General features: G+C 41.0%; 1 protein-coding gene across 1 annotated transcript; it reads right to left on the bottom strand.

Annotated features, from left to right (window-relative positions):
• Positions 1 to 218: 218 nt before the first annotated feature.
• On the bottom strand, positions 219 to 5,117 carry LOC139006188 (serine/threonine-protein kinase MARK2-like). Its single transcript, XM_070408711.1, has 3 exons — positions 5,059 to 5,117; positions 752 to 2,166; positions 219 to 319 (listed from the first exon to the last, which is right to left on the bottom strand). The coding sequence occupies exons 1-3, from the start codon at positions 5,115 to 5,117 to the stop codon at positions 219 to 221; spliced, it is 1,575 nt and encodes a 524-aa protein (XP_070264812.1).
• Positions 5,118 to 16,165: the final 11,048 nt, after the last annotated feature.

Genomic DNA, 16,165 nt, shown 5'->3' with positions numbered 1-16,165 from the left:
CAACCAGACAAATGCAACCTAAGGTTGCCCAGACCAGGACCCCCAGACACCGTTGTTCTGCTGCGTCCGAGCTTCCGCTGCGTCCAGCCCTCTTTTGAGTTCTAAAGGTAACATTCCACAGACAGATACCAGATTCTTACCTCCCCGCTGGAGGTCCTGATGGCTTGTCATTTCTGGATTGCAGTTTTGGGAGGAAAACACTCAGCCTCCCTGGGACCTCAGACAGGGACTGGAGTGTCCTCGCCTGGGGCGTCCGGGGTGTCCAGCAGCAACTCGGCCTGAGTCGATCTCACAGGAGCCTCCAAATGTAATGGGGGACCTGCGGAGACGACCACCAGGGACTCAGATCAAGATTTAGGAGCCTTTATTAAGCTGGCCCGCGACTACAGTCACAGCACCCTGAGGAAGCAAGGGCTGAAATGCAGCGCCGACTGCAGGAGTTACAGTGTTTTATTTGCAAAAACCACAAAGTTACAAAACCTTAGTTCCCGACACAGTACAGTATCAGTACCTTCCTATCTATGTGTTCTAGGAACAGAGAGTACAACATGCTGGGAAGGGGCCATGAGACCACATCTCAAGGCCTGGCCTGTTGTCAGTACCTTCCTATCTATGTTTTAGGAACAGACAGCACAGCGCGCCCCATCTGGCCGAAGTGCCAGATATGCAGCCCAGCACAACCCTCAGCTGTTTGCCTCCAGCCTCTGGTTCATCTCCCATACCACTGACCTGCCTTCCTGGAGCTACTCACCTTCAAGATGACTGTGGTCCGCTTGACCGTCCACAATATGACTTATTGTTTTGATGTTCGTGTTTTCATGATGTTCCTCTTTGGCGGATGACCCACAGGAAAGGCACCTTAAAAGAAACTGGAAGGCCCTCCTAGCCACCTCCCTCCAGCCCGAGGAGCTTCTATGGGCAGCTCCCTCACTGCTGCTGCTGGTGGTGCTGTTGCTGCTCTGGCTGCTGCCGCTGATCTCAATTGTATTGACCCTGTATATACTTGTGATGGAGTCAGCGATGGTGGATTGTGAGGAAGAGGCGGCTTTGGTTTCTATGATGGGTTCGGCGGGCACCCTAAACCTCTGGCAGTTTGGGGGGATGGAATGCTTTTTGGTCTTTCTATTAAGTGGCTGACCAACCTCTTGGCTCGAGCATGTGGTACTGGAGCTACTGGTGTAAGTGGTACGGAAGGGCTTTACCTTGATGTGGCGGCCTGGCATCTTCGTTTTCATTGTAGTGAGAATAAGATATGTGCCCATGAAACGGTCAAATTTTCTGTGTCCTAATGAATCCTCGATGGATTCCCTCCTACAGCCAAGGTGATTCATCGTCCTTACTATTTCTGGGTCCACCTTAACCTTGGGAGGCTCCCTGTACGGCTTCATGATCTTCTTGTGGCCCTTATTCAGCCAACGGTCTTTCATCACGGCTTCCATGGTTGGTCTTTTGCTAGGGTCAACAGTGAGCAATTTTCTGAGAAATTTTTGAGCCTTCTTTGATAATATGGATGGTACCTGGTAATCTCCACTTATTATCTGCCTCTTCACATTAGTAATGTTGTCCCCCTCAAACGGTGTCACCCCTGTCAGCATCCGGTATAATAATACCCCCAAACTCCACACGTCGGACTTTCGGCCATCATAGGTACAACCCTGCAACATTTCTGGGGCCGCATAGCCTATGGAGCCACAGAAGGTGGACAGCATATGATCTTTCACTTGCTTACTGTACCCAAAGTCTATTAATTTAATCGTCATATCATTATCTATTAAAATATTGCCTGGTGTTAGGTCTCTGTGGATGATGTTTTTTTGGTGGCAGTATTGGACCGCCGATACTACCTGACGGAACATGGTGCGGGCTTCTCCCTCGCTCATGGTGCCGTTGTCCTGCAAGTGCTCAAGTAAACTGTCTCCTTGGATGTTCTCCATAACTAGAAAAAACTTGTCCTCGGTGACGAGCACCTCAAACAGTTTGGCAATATTAGGATGGTTTACCTTTTTAAAACAATGGACTTCCTGGAAAAATCGAGGGATGCCCTTCCGTCTAACCGCCTTTACAATCACGTGTGCCCCGGTCAGTATGTGCTGAGCCAATCGCACCTCAGAAGATGGTCCCTTTTGGATGGTGTTCAGGAGGAGATACTCTCCAATATAGTGTCCCCTGTGGGGGGAAGGGCATGCACAGATATTAAACATGGCACCTTCCAAATAACACAAAAAGTAACAAAACAAGACAAACAGACAAAATTATAAAAAGAAAATGGCCAAAACAAGGTAAGGAATCCAAGTCCACCAGGTCACCGAAAATAAGCTTCCTGGGCTATAACGGACTAAAACCTCTGCTTGCTCAGGGTCTTATATAGGAGTGGTTTGCAATTTCATCACAGTGGTGCCTTATGAGGTCAGAACAAGAAATGGACCAATGACAGCTGGGGTGTGGTTTGCAATTCCCTCACAATGGCACCTTGTGAGGTCAGAGCAAAAAATGGACCAATGACAGCTGGGGTGTGGTTTGCAATTCCCTCACAATGGCACCTTGTGAGGTCAGAGCAAAAAATGGACCAATGACAGCTGGGATGTGGTTTGCAATTTTCATCACAATGGTGCCTTATGAGGTCATTTCAGGAAACGGACCAAACACGGCTGGGGATAAACCACAGTGATTTTCTAAGTTTTTGGTCTCATGACCCTTATACTCTGGGAAAAACAAAAAGACAACCCACAAAGAGCTTTTTGTTTATGTAGGATTTAAATATTGCTATTTACTTTCTTAGAAATGAAAATCTGTAAGATGCACCTGCACAAACACACACAAAGGAAAAGTCTGACTGATTCTCATGCTCTAGGCCTCAGTTCAAATGTCACCTGCTTAAAGAAGATGTCCCTGATCCATCTATTTCTACCTTCCTCACCCAGCTGGTCAGGTTTGTCGTCTTCATAGCACTGACCACAGTGTGGCTGATTCTTGTTTACCGACAGTCCTTCCCATGAAGGGAGGAGCATGACTGGAGGGTTTCCTGTATCTAGCACAGTGAGTGGCAACAAAACAAGTATTTAATCAATATTTTTTCACTGGATTAACAGAAGAGTTTGGGAGAACAAAAGAAAATATGGCCAACTACTTATTTAATCAAAGTGATTCATAAAAAGTTCTTAGAAAACTCAGCTTTTGGAGCAGATAAGATAAGACTGAAGAGGGCTGAAGTTTTGGTTTCCATGTATGTATGTACTCAGGGAGGCTGAGGAAAGGCCACTGTTGGAGCCTTGCTGTAAAGATGAAAGGAGATGGTGTGTTCCTCCAATGGTACTTGCTAAGGATGCAATAAATTTGGATCCAACTACAGGTATTTTTACAACTTGAATATCCATTTCCAGATGACACAAAGGACTTCTCTGGTGACCCTGAATAGGCCATTTACATAAATCCCCGTGTTACTTAAATGAACCATTTCCGTGGACAGAAGTGATGCTGCGGCTTATTCATTTGCATTTATAAATACACTGAAATAGCTGGATGAAAGAATTTCTCTGAGGTACAAAATATGTTGGGGCAAATTCTACCCTTTCTGGAGGCAGAGAGGGGCCAGGCAGGCTTGAGGACATTTAGGGGAAGCCTCTGGCATATTAAGTTTCAAACTAACTACTTTGAGTACATCGGGTGTTTTAACCACATGTATAACTTATTATTCTAGTAATTACTTTCCTTTAACATTTCCCTCCTAAAATCTCAGCTCTGTGTATAGGGAATCTTTAGAGGGAACCTGTGAACTTTTAGATTGTGATTTTTACCTACATCAGTGACACTGAGCTCCTAAGCATGACAGTCTCTGATGTTGAGCTGATTGGGACCCAGATGGGGACATCTCATCAGAGATTAGAACAAGCTCAGAAAGGAGGACAAGGAAAATTTCAAAAGAAGCTGCCAGTCTATGAGTTAGTTATATCCATTTATAAGAATGGTCTTAATAGTTACTTAAGAAATAATACCAATAGAATATTTTCTTAGCATCATGATCTCTTTCAGCAAGGTAAATACAGACTCAAAGATAAGACTTGTAATGTGTCTGACCAGCGTGGCTCATTGGTTGAGTGTCGACCTCTGAACTAGGAGGTCACAGTTTGATTCCAGGTCAGGCACATGTCTGGGTTTGGGGTTGGTCCCCTGTCGTAAGTGTTTCCCTCCACGTCCTGCGTGGTTCAGGGTTCGGGTCTGGAAGTGGAGCCACACACAAATGAAATAGAAAAGACACAAGATAATTTGGGAATATGGGGGTCCAGGCAAGCAAGTCCAACTCAGGGAGAAGGACTTCCACTGTGCTCAGGCCTCACCAAGCTTTTATAATGAGAGGTAAACAAGGTAGTGATTACCATAGTTACACAGTTCTTGTGAGTTTCACTTGTTTTGACCATGGTTACACTTCCTGCACTTCCCTCATCCCATTAGCTTTCCCAGATAAGATCTAGGGAGTGTTATAAGGTCAAGCCTAATTATGCTAAGAGGACTGTGCCCTCTAAGCTAGGACTTGTTTGTGACTTTGCCAGCAGGTCAGTCTGAGGCTTAACCCTATATCAGTTTCCCACAGTCCCCAGTAAGGGGCATGCAAGGGATAGCCAATCAATAATTCTCACTCATCATTGATGTTTCTATCTCCCTCTCCCTTCCTCTCTGAAATCAATAAAATAGATATTTTTTAAAATACAGTTGATGTAAAACTGTCAAGGGAAAAGCCACGCTCAGTCACCTTTTTCAATGTACTAGCACCCTATCACTTGTAAGCTTGCGATTGTTCCCAAGCGAGCATATAGCTTTTTATGTTTATCTTGACCTTGTAGTTTTCTTACTGTGGGATGGAGGTGGGCAATAAGTAATTTTACTACTTGTTCTCAGGAGTAAGAAGGATTTTTTGCTTTACTGTGCCTGGCTCTTCCTGAATGAGGACTGAGTCTCTTGACCCTTTCAATGGATCCAGACAAGTCCTAGGAACTGCTCCTTCAGACCTTGATGCTCTATTCTGTTCATCATATCTTCCGGGATATTCTTTACCTGCTTTACCTCCGAAATCTCTTCTTCCTCGGGAGGTAGCGGGCCCCTTCTTGCTTCTCAGAGGCCATGCAAGGTTGCGTTTTTTCCAGGTCCAGTCCTGCATGTGTCCATGAGCCCACACCAGCTCATTACTGGGTGCTTCCTATACCTCAGCCAAGGTTCTGGTTAGATGAGTACCACGCATGGAGCCGCAGGAGAGGTTGCCCACATCCACCCTTAGGACTTAGGATTTCTTCTTGTCTCCTCATACATGAACTGTGTGAGTGCCGTGGGGCCATTCTACTCATTGGCTCCTGAGTGCCTTAGCTCATATTTTCTCCTTTTGTGCCAAAGTTTTCTCAGCTTTTGAACTAGTTGTCTTAACAGATGAATGGTTCAAAGATGAGGAAAAAAAAAACAAAGTTCTCAATGTAGACATTTGAGTTACTTTCTGTAAGTAAAGTTTGTAGTATAGTCTTATGGAGCTTTTTTATTATACTACTAGAGGCCTGGTGCACAAAAATTTGTGCTTTCGGGGGGGAGAGGGGGACCTCACAGCCGGGCCTGTGCCCTCTCACAGTTTGGGACCCCTCGGGAGATAATGACCTCCTGGCTTAGGCCTGCTCCCGGGTGGCAGAGGGCACACCCAATCCCTAGGTGCAGCCCCTGGTCGGGCTTAGAGCAGGGCCTATTGGGGAGTTGGGGCACTGCCCCCTGTCATGCACAGAGCAGGGCGGATCGAGAGGTTGTGATGCCACCCCTAGTCATGCTCAGGGTACAGCTGATTGGGGGGTTGGGGCACCGCCCCCTGTCACATTCAAGGCAGGGTCGATGGGGAGGTTGCGGCACCACCCCCTGTCATGCACAGAGCAGGTGTGATCAGGGGGTTGGGGCCTTGCCCCCTGTCATGCACAGAGCAGGGCCCATCAGAGAAGTTGGGGCTCCGTACCCTGTCACACACAGAGTAGGGCAAATAGGGAAGTTGGGGCACCACTCCCTGTCACACACAGAGCAGGGCATATCAGGGGGTTGGGGAGCTCCCCTCTGTCATGCACAGAGCAGGGCCCATCAGGGGGGTTGGGGCTCCACCCGCTGTCACACACAGAACAAGGGGAATCAGGGGGTTGGTGCGCCACCCTCTATCACCCACAGAGCAGGGCCGATCAAGGGCTTGGGGTGCCACTACTGTCACACTCAGGGCACGGTCGATGTGGAGGTTATGGCTCTACCCGTCACACACAGAGCAGAACCCGTGGGGGGCAGGGGAGTTGGGTCACCGCACCCTGTCACACACAGAGCAGGGCCAATCAGGGGGTTGGGGCGCCACCACTGGCACACTCAGGACAGGGCTAATGGGAAGGTTATGGCTCTACCTCGTCACACACAGAGCAGGGCCCGTGGGGGTGGGTGTTGGGCGCCACCCTCTATCACCCACAGAGCAGGGCTGATCAGGGGGTTGGGGTGCTGTACCCTGTCACACACAGCCACAGGGCGATCAGGGAGTTTGAGTGCTGCCCCTTGTCACACTGATCCAGGCGTCGAGAGGCCTCACTGCTCCGCTGATCCTGGTGCCTGGAGGCATATTACCCTTTTACTATATAGAATAGAGGCCTGGTGCTTGGGTGGGGGCCGGCTGGTTTTCCCTGAAGAGTGTCCTGGATCAGGGTTGGGGTCCCCACTGAGGTGCCTGGCCAGCCCAGGTGAGGGGCTGATGGCTGTTTGCAGCTGGTCACATACCCTTCAGGGTGGGGGTCCCCACTAGGGTGCCTGGCCAGTTTGGCTGAGGGGCTGAGGGTCGTTTTCAGACTGGCAGGTGACTGAAGCCCCCAACCGCTCCTTTTTTTCTTTTTTTTTTTTTATTCTGGGTCAGCTTTAGCTCTGAGCCCTCGGCTGCTGAAAGCAGGTTTTTGGCCTTTGTTTACCTTCTGTATTTGAAAAAATGTTGCAGTCCTGCTGGCTGAAGCCTGGCTGATTAAAGCAGGTTTCTGGGGTTTGGTTTAGCTTTTATATTTGTTACAATGTTTCTTAGAGTTGCAGCTCAGAGGCCGGCAAGGCAGGCTGGGAAGCTTGGCTTCCTCTGTCACTGAAGCAAGCAAGCCTCCCTGTTCGCTTCAAGCTGCCTGGCTTACGGCTGCCATCTTGGTTGGCAGTTAATTTGCATAATTCCCTGATTAGCCAATGGTAAGGGTAGTGGAGGTATGGCTAATTACCATGTTTCTCTTTTATTAGATAGGATATATAAACTTGGATAATCATTTAGTTTACTAGTGTCTTTTCATCTGTGCATTTCATTAAAGTGCAATAATAATTATCTTACTTTTTTATATAGTAAATTAAATTATATAACCTACAGAAAAGCATTTCAAATGTTTTGAACTAATTTCAAATATATACTACTGAAATTATATATGTTTTGGTACATGAAGAAATAACCTGATGGATGACATTAGGATTAAAATAGGAAACCAAAGTAAGAAATTGTATGTTTATAAAGTAAACAATTTTTGAGTGCCTACTGTGCTAACAGAACTACAAACATGAATCTTCACTGAAAAAAATAGGAAGAAAAATAGTATTTTTTTTAATTCAGCAGAAATTTATTTATTTGCAGAAACATTTCAGAGGTATTTAAGTTAAAAACATAATCATTGCCCTCACAATATTCACAGGTAAAACAAGAGAGACAACTAAATAATGATTATTATTATTAATAAATGCATGGATGGAATCATAAAGAAAATGCTAAAGAACAAGTATAATGTATTATTAATATTTATTCATAATATCAGTGTTATGGAAAAATCTTTCATAATCAGATTCTATTAAAAGATTCTTATTTAACAAAAAAAAATAGAACAACTTTTTTATAGGAAATATTGAGTTTTAGAGTATATTCACCTGTATATCAAACATTCATGCTTTCTGTGACATGAATTCTTTTATATTCTTCCCCATTCTTTATTGTTTTGTATTTTTTGTATTACTTTGTCTTTATTCTGAATGCTATTTTGGGAGAAAGAGGGTTAAAATACTTTCTGCCATTTTGTTACTTATTTTGCAATTTCTTTTATTTTTTTCAATAAAATGTATTTTAGCTTTGTAAATTTGTTTTTAACCAAGATAATTTGATTTAAATCTTGGCTATTCCACCAAATTAGCTGTTGTATCGTTTTGCAAATAAGTTAGCCTTTATCCCTCAGCCTCTGTTGAATGGGGATAAACAATTATATGTGTTAAAATTGTTGTGAGGTTTAAGTGACTTAAATTCTCCTATTATTACCATCTAATATCACGGTGGTACACTTGTTATAATTAATGAATCAATATTGATGCATTATCACTAACTAAAACACATATTTCATTCAAGTTTCTTTAGTTTGCCTAAGGTCAATTTTCTGTTACAGGATATCAGCTGGACTACATTTATTACATTTAGTTGATTATGTCTCCTTAAACTCAAAGCACATTTGAGAAGATAAGAGTTCCTATATATCTCCTGGGTCCACAAACACACACAGCACACTCTTCCTACTATTAACATTCCTCACCAGAGTGCTACATATGTTACAATAGACAAATCTACATTGACATACCATAGTCACCTAAATTTCAGTTTACATTAGGTCTTCATTGGTATTATAGTGATTTAAACAAATATATAATGGTATGTAACCATCATTACTATATTATATAGAGTATTTCACTGCTCTAAATATCCTCTAACCTTCACCTGTTTATCCCCTGGTCTCCCCACTCCCAACCCCTGGAAAACACTGATCTTTTTTACGGTCTCCATAGTTTTGCCTTTTTCAGAATGTCAGATAGTTTGATTCACACTATATATAATCTTTTCAAATCAGCCTCCTTCACTTAGTAATATTCATTAAAGGTTTCTCTATGTCCTTTTGTGGCTTGATAGTTCACTTCTTTTTCTTTTTTTTTTTTAGTTTATTGTAAAAAAAACTTTTTCAATTTCAGTTTGCATTCAACATTATTTTGTATTGGTTTCAGTTGTACAGCCCAGTGTTTAGACAATCATACACTTTACAAGGTGTTCTGCATGATACTTCCAATACCAAGTTGATACCATACATAGTTATTATACTACTATTAGGGTCCCAGTGCATGAATTTGTGCACCTTGAAAGGCACTGTGGGCCATGAGGCTGTGGTGGGCACAGGGCGGGTCTTGGCCCATCCTCTGCGCCCCTGCCCGGCCCCTCCCACCACAGCCCCCAGTCCCCTGTCTGCAGGCAGCCTTGCTCCCGCTGTTGCTGCTTCCATGCCCTGACAGCACCGGCCCCACTCGCATCTGCTGACTGTGCAGAGAGTTTGGGTCTGGCGCCAGCAGTGGGTGCAAGCAGGGCCAGCACCATCAGCAGGTGGGAGCAGCGGCTGCTGCCCTGATCCCCCCTCAGGATCAGGGGAGGTAGAAAAATTCTCCGGGGCGATTGGGGCCAGCAGCCGCTGCTCACACCCATTGATGGTGCTCAGTGACTGGGGCCAGCGCCGGATGCTGGCAGCGGGTGCAAGCAGTGGCTCTGGCACCAGCAGCAGGTGTGAGCGCTAGACAGGAACATGGCTCACAGGAGCAAAAATTTTCAGTAACCACCAGAGGCTCGACCCGATGACAGCAACTGGCACCCTGCCTTGATCTGGCACCCCCACTCACCTCCACCATCCCATGGTGGCTGATGCCCACCATGTTCCATGCTCTACTGCTGGCTGCTGATGCCTGCCATATTCCCTGCTTGCCACTGGGTGGTCAGTGCATGTCATAGTGACTGGCTGTTCAGTTGTTCCGCCGTTTGCTCTATTTGCATATTAGCCTTTTATTATATAGGACTAGGGGCCCAGCGCCCAAAATTGAGGCATGGGTACAGTCCCTACGCCTGGCCTGTGATCAGGGCCATCTTCCCTGGCTGCCAGCAGCTGGCCCCTACTCCCCACCCACCCCCAGTTCCTCGTTTGCCATTGGGTGATCGGAGCCTGATGACTGGAGGAGGAAGCACCCGCTCGCCAGCCCCACCCTCTCCATGGTTGCTTTCTGTGTGTGGGGCCACTGGTAGGGTGGGGGCCTTGGCCCGGTGCCACCCACGTCCCCCACCACCCACCCCCGGTTCCCCATTCACCATTGGGTGATTAGAACCTGGCAACTGGTGAAAGGGACTGAGATGTGGTCAGTGTGCCTCATAGTGACTGGCTGAGTGGTCTTTCTGATCGTTCTGCCATTAGGGTCAATTTGCATATTACTCTTTTTAGGATCGAGGCCTGGTACATGAGTTGAAGCCAGCTGGCCTGCCCTGATGGGGGCCTCGAATTGGGGTGGGAGTCCCCAGTGGGGGCGGGACCAGCTTGGGTAAGGGGTTGTGGCAGTTTGCAGGCTGGCTATGCCCCTGATCAGGGTGGGAGTCCATGCTGGGGGGTGGGGCTGGCCAGGGCAAGGGACTACTGGGTGGTTTTCAGGCCAGCCACATACCCTATCGGTGTAGGGGTCCCCTCTGGGGGGGGGGGGTGCCAGCTGGGGCGAGGGGAAGTGGTTGTTATTGTCAATGGTCATTTTGGTCATTTCGCCGTTTTGGTCACTGGGCTTTTATTATATAAAATTGACTATATTTCCTATGCTGTACTTTACATCCCCATGACTATTTTGTAACTACCAATTTGTACTTCTTAATCCCTTTACCTTTTCTACCCTGTCCCCAACCTTCCCCTCTGGCAACCATCAGTTTGGTCTCTTTAAATGAGTATTTTTGTTTGTTTGTTTGTTTGTTTTTGTATATTTTTCTTTAGAGTCCACATATAAGTGTATTGGTAGCTCATTTCTAACACTGAATAATATTTCATTGTCGGAGGTACCACAGTTTATTTATCCATTCACCTATTGAAATACATCTTGGTCACATCAAACTTTTGACACTTTTGAATAAAACAGCTATAAATATCCCTGCACAAGTGTTTTTATGGATATAAGTTTTCAACTACTTTAGATAAATACAAAGGAGAAAAATTACTTGAACATATAGTTTTATAATAAACTGCCAAAAAATATTTCTAAAATGGCTATACCATTTTGCATTCTCAAAAGCAATAAATGTAAATTCCTATCGAATCACATCTTCTCCAGCTTTTGGTATTGTTAGTGTTCAGGATTTTGGCCAGTCTAATAGGTATTTAGTGGCATTTCTTTGTTTTAATTTGCAATTTTCTCAAAATATGATGTTAAACATACTTATTTTCCATTTGTATATATTCTTTGATGAGGTGACTGTTCAGTTATTTTCTAATTTTAAAATGAGGGTATTTGTTTTCTTCTTGCTGAATTACCCTTTGAGACAGCATGGAGGGACCTGGAGAGTATTATGCTGAGCAAAATAAGCCAGTCAGAGAAAGACAAGTAGAACATGAGTGGAATCTAATGAACAAGATAAACTGATGAACAAAACAGATTCAGAAACATTGAAGCATGCAACAGACTGACTGATGTATTTCAGAGGGAAGGGGGGTGCTGGAAGAAATTAACCAAAAGAACTTATATGCATATATGCATAATACGTGGACACAGAAATTGTCAGGTCAAGGCCTGAGGAGGGTGTGGGAGTGGGGTGGAGGCTGTCAATGTGGGGAAAAAAGTGAGAAGACTGTAATACTTTCAACAATAATGATAAATTTAAAAATAAATTAATTAAATAAAATAGAAATAAAAATAATATTACTAAAAAGTTCTTTGTATATTTGAGTAATTGTCTTTTGCAAATATTTTCTCTCATTTGGTGCTTGTCTTCTGTTTTTCTGAGTCATTACTTCTAATATATTGCTATATTCTTTGTTCTATTGTTTTAGAATTTTATGTATATATTCATCAGTGGTGTTGGAGTATAATTTTTCTTCTGTGTTATTATTCTATACTTTATTATCTACATTAAATAGAGTTTATTTTTTCCTCTTCTACAATTTTTTTAAAAAATTTATCTGTGATTGGGATTACTGTCCCATGAATGTTTGTTAGAATTCATATATAAATCAGCTAAATGTGATATACTTTTTTATAAAGAATTTTAAAACTAAAAATTAATTTGTTCATTATTATAAAACTTTCATATTTTCTACTTATTCAAGAGAGTGTGAATTTACTTTTATTTTAGTAATTCATGTATTTCACATTTATTTTTTAATTAATTCCATAAAGTTTTAAAATAACATGTTTTTTTATCATTGTCATTTCTTTTATATATATATATTTTTTATTGATTTTAGAGAGGAAGGGAAAGGGAGAGAAAGATAGAAACACAATGATGAGAAAGAATCATTGACCAGCTGTCTCCTGCCTGCTCCCAACTGAGGATGAAGCCCACAACGAGGTCATGTGCCCTTGACTGGAATCGAACCTGGGACCCTTCAGTCCACAGGCCGATGCTCTATCAACTGAGCAAAACCAGCTAGAACTATCATTGTCATTTCCATCTCATTTTTGGTTAGATGTCTGTATGTCTGCTTAATAGTGTCTGTTTTCTCTTAGTTGTTATTTCATCAATTCTGCTATTATCTGTTTAATATTTTAGGCTTTTCAAGAAAACAACAAATTTTTGTATTCTTTCCTCTTTTTACTCTTTCTTGTTTTCTATGTTTATAATTTCTATTCAGACCTGCATTAATTTCTTTTTTATAGTTAGTTACAATTTAGTTGGTCCATTTTTATAATTCTTAAGTTGAGTGAATGTAACTTCCCGATTTCTGCTTTATTTTTCTATAGTATTTAAGACTATAAAATTTCCTCTAATCTTCTTGAGCTGTATTCTATAAATTTGACTTCAATGATGTTGTTATTTACAGTTTTAATTTACTTGTTCTGTCATATTAATTTCTACTGTATTTTACCTCTCCTTTTTGAATATTTGTGTGTGAGTGCATTTCTTTCACTTTCTCTTGCATTTTAAAAACAAATGATAAGACTTTTATTTTCTTTGGTTGTTTGTTACTCTCATTAAATTTATCTCTCTGACATGTTGGGACTTTTATATTTTATTATTAATACTGTTTTTAAATTTTTCTTAACTGTGCTGTATATTCATAAAACATTGATCACTATAATTAGTTTATTTATGAATTGTACCAGGATGTTAGAATTTATTAACGTTGCCTCCCGTCACCCACATATTTCAATCCTTTTAGTTTGAAACTCAAAAATTACTCTATTATATAAATGAGTGAATATATACTTTGCTATCGATCTTCCCTCAAAACTCTGAGTTCCTTATGCGAATATACTCTGTTTTGTTTATTTCTGTAGCTCAGCAAGTAACACAATGCTTCTAGTTATAATTAATGATTGATAAATATTTCAATAAAATGTGGCAGACAGTATAATTATGATTTAGTTGTTTTAATTCTCTCCCATTCATACCACATTAGGATGTAAACAGAGTTGACCTAGAATGATTTCTTAAGCATATAAATATATAACATTTTAAGCATAATGTTTCACAGCATTAAAATAGATAAGTACCAGCTAAATTTTTAATTTCCTAGAACCTTAGGCCAAAAAGGTGTCAGTCAAAATTATTTTAGCCCATGTAAAGCTTTATAAGAAAATATCTTTTCTTCCTCATTTCTCACATGTGACCTGGTCAAACATCTCATAGCTTCTTTTTATGCATTTGCCTCTTAACTTGAATGAAATTGCCTGTAATAAATGTTTAATCTCTATGTACAGTTCCTTTTTCAATGTAGGCATACTCTCTAGGCAAGCATTAGAATTGGTGATGGAGCAACGTATTTATTTATTTTTACATTGCAAACCAGTGCATAATCAACATAATTATTTACACTTTTCTAAGTTTTATAACTGCAAACCATTATAATAGATACAATGCAATATTTATTAAAAGAAAATACTTGTTTATAATGAAGAAAAGTTTATACATCGTTATAATAAGCAAATGATTATGAGAGCTATGCCTGTAACAATAAGTAGAATTTAATAGTCAAAGAGAATGAGATAGACCCTTTAAAGCAGTTAGAGTATAAAGAAAATGGGTCAGGTTAAAGAATATTCACTGGTATTTAGAGTTGATGGAAACAAAAAGTGGAGAAAACAAAGGTAGAACTTAAGTTGGAAAAGACACATAATTAAGTCAAGAAGAAAATTAATACAGTAAAATCTTTAATTTTTATAAATTTACTGATAACCTGAATTTTTTCAGACATTTTAATGAAATAGAAACGTTATCTGCTCACTACTAGTAAAAGAAAACAGTAATTACCTAAAGCTATTGTTTCAAGCACTAATATTTAAGCAAATAGAGTGGGCTTGTACTTTTTTCACAGGCATATTACCTTCTCCTACTAGCCAAACTACCTACACACACACACACACACAATTAGCACAGACTTTTATTTTTGTCCTATTTGTCTTTATCCTGAAGTAATCTATTAAAAAGAGGAAATTAAGAGGTGGCAGTGTAAAATACCAATTTAAAGTTATTAATCCTAATTTAGACACTGATTTTATTAACTGCTCACCACCTTTACTCTATCTCTTTTTGATTTACCAATATCCTCTATATTCAGTGGTATTTATCTATTGAGAAGGATCCTCTGTGGAATGAAGATTGTTCTCACATAATATAAATAATTTTCTCACCAAGCCATCTTCCCTGGCTCAGTGATAGTTTGTTCTAAAGCAGCAATTTATAACCTTTTTCATCTCATGCTATACATAAACTAATTACTAAAATTCTGTGGCACACCAAAAAAAATATATTTTTTGCCAATGTGAAAAAATAGGTATAAATTTAATTCACTCACACAGGACAGTTATTGTTGTATTGGCTATTGTCATTTTTAATTTGTCAATCTAAGGTAGACGAGGTCAGGTACTGCATGTTTTAAAAATTCTTGCATCATAGTGGTTGAAAATCACTATGCTATAGGAAGAGGATTGCTCCTATCTAATTTTCACAAAGGTGCCCATATGTGCAAGCAGCAGCCTTATTTGCTAATGAATAAATTCTGTCTAATATAGAATTTATTATGGAATAAAACTATCATTCTGAGTTTAAAACTCTGATTGATAGTCCTCTTTATATATCTTTATAGTTTAGTGGTTAATTTCACCTATGATATTCAAATGCAACGAGGAACCAGACATTGTTTTAGGCACAGTAGATATATTAATGTATAAATAGGCTAAACAATCCAGCCTCTTTGGTGTTTAGATTATCACTTGGAAGGGAGCAGAAACACTTCTATGGTGTGCACCAGTGCCAAACACTCTTTTATGTATATTAAATAATTTAATTACATGGTAATCTTATGAGACTGGCACTCTACAGCCTCCGTCTTGCCAACAGGAAACTGAAGCATAGAGAGATCAAGTCAATTGGCAAGTGTGGTGTAAATAGTAAGTGCCAATATCAGGATTTAAACCCAAACATTCTGATTACTCAAAACTTGCCTCTATGGTGTTACATTATCCCTGAGATTCCATTATTTCTAAACCTGATAGAAATTATGGAATCTTAAAAATTAATTAAATCAATTTTTAATAAAGATCTTAAAAATTATTTACTCAAAATAACATAATGCTATCAATATCACATAAAAAGTATTTGACAAAATCCAACATCCATTTGTGATAAAAATTTGCAGTAAGCCGAAAATAAAGGGGGAATTCCTCAACTTAATAAAGAAATGTACAGAACATCTACAGGTAATATCATACTTATTAGTGAGGAGTTTTCCAACTAAGATCAGGAACAAAATAAGGATGTCCCTTCTCACCACTGCTTTTCAACATCCAACAACATCTTGAAAAGACAAGAAAACAAAACAAAAATTATACAAGTCATAGACTGGGAGGAAATATTTTCAAAAGACATCTGATGAAGGACTCACAAAATATTTTTTAAAAGCCTTAAAACTGCCCTAGCTGGTTTGGCTCAGTGGGTAGAGTGACAGCCTTGGACTGAAGGGTCCTGGGTTCGATTCTGATCAAGGGCACATGCCCGGGTTGTGGGCTTGATCCCCAGTGGCAGGCATGCAGGAGGCAGCCAATCAATGGTTTTTCTCTCATCGTTGATGTTTCTATCTCTTTCTCCTCCCTCTTCCTGCCTCTCTGAAATCAATAAAAATATATT

Source organism: Myotis yumanensis, unplaced genomic scaffold (assembly GCF_028538775.1).
Source record: "Myotis yumanensis isolate MYYU_CA2020_CCGP unplaced genomic scaffold, mMyoYum1.0.hap1 SCAF_3, whole genome shotgun sequence".
Lineage (NCBI taxonomy): Eukaryota > Metazoa > Chordata > Mammalia > Chiroptera > Vespertilionidae > Myotis > Myotis yumanensis.
Note: the sequence above shows the minus strand (reverse complement) of the source record. Positions and strands in the feature narration are given on the sequence as shown.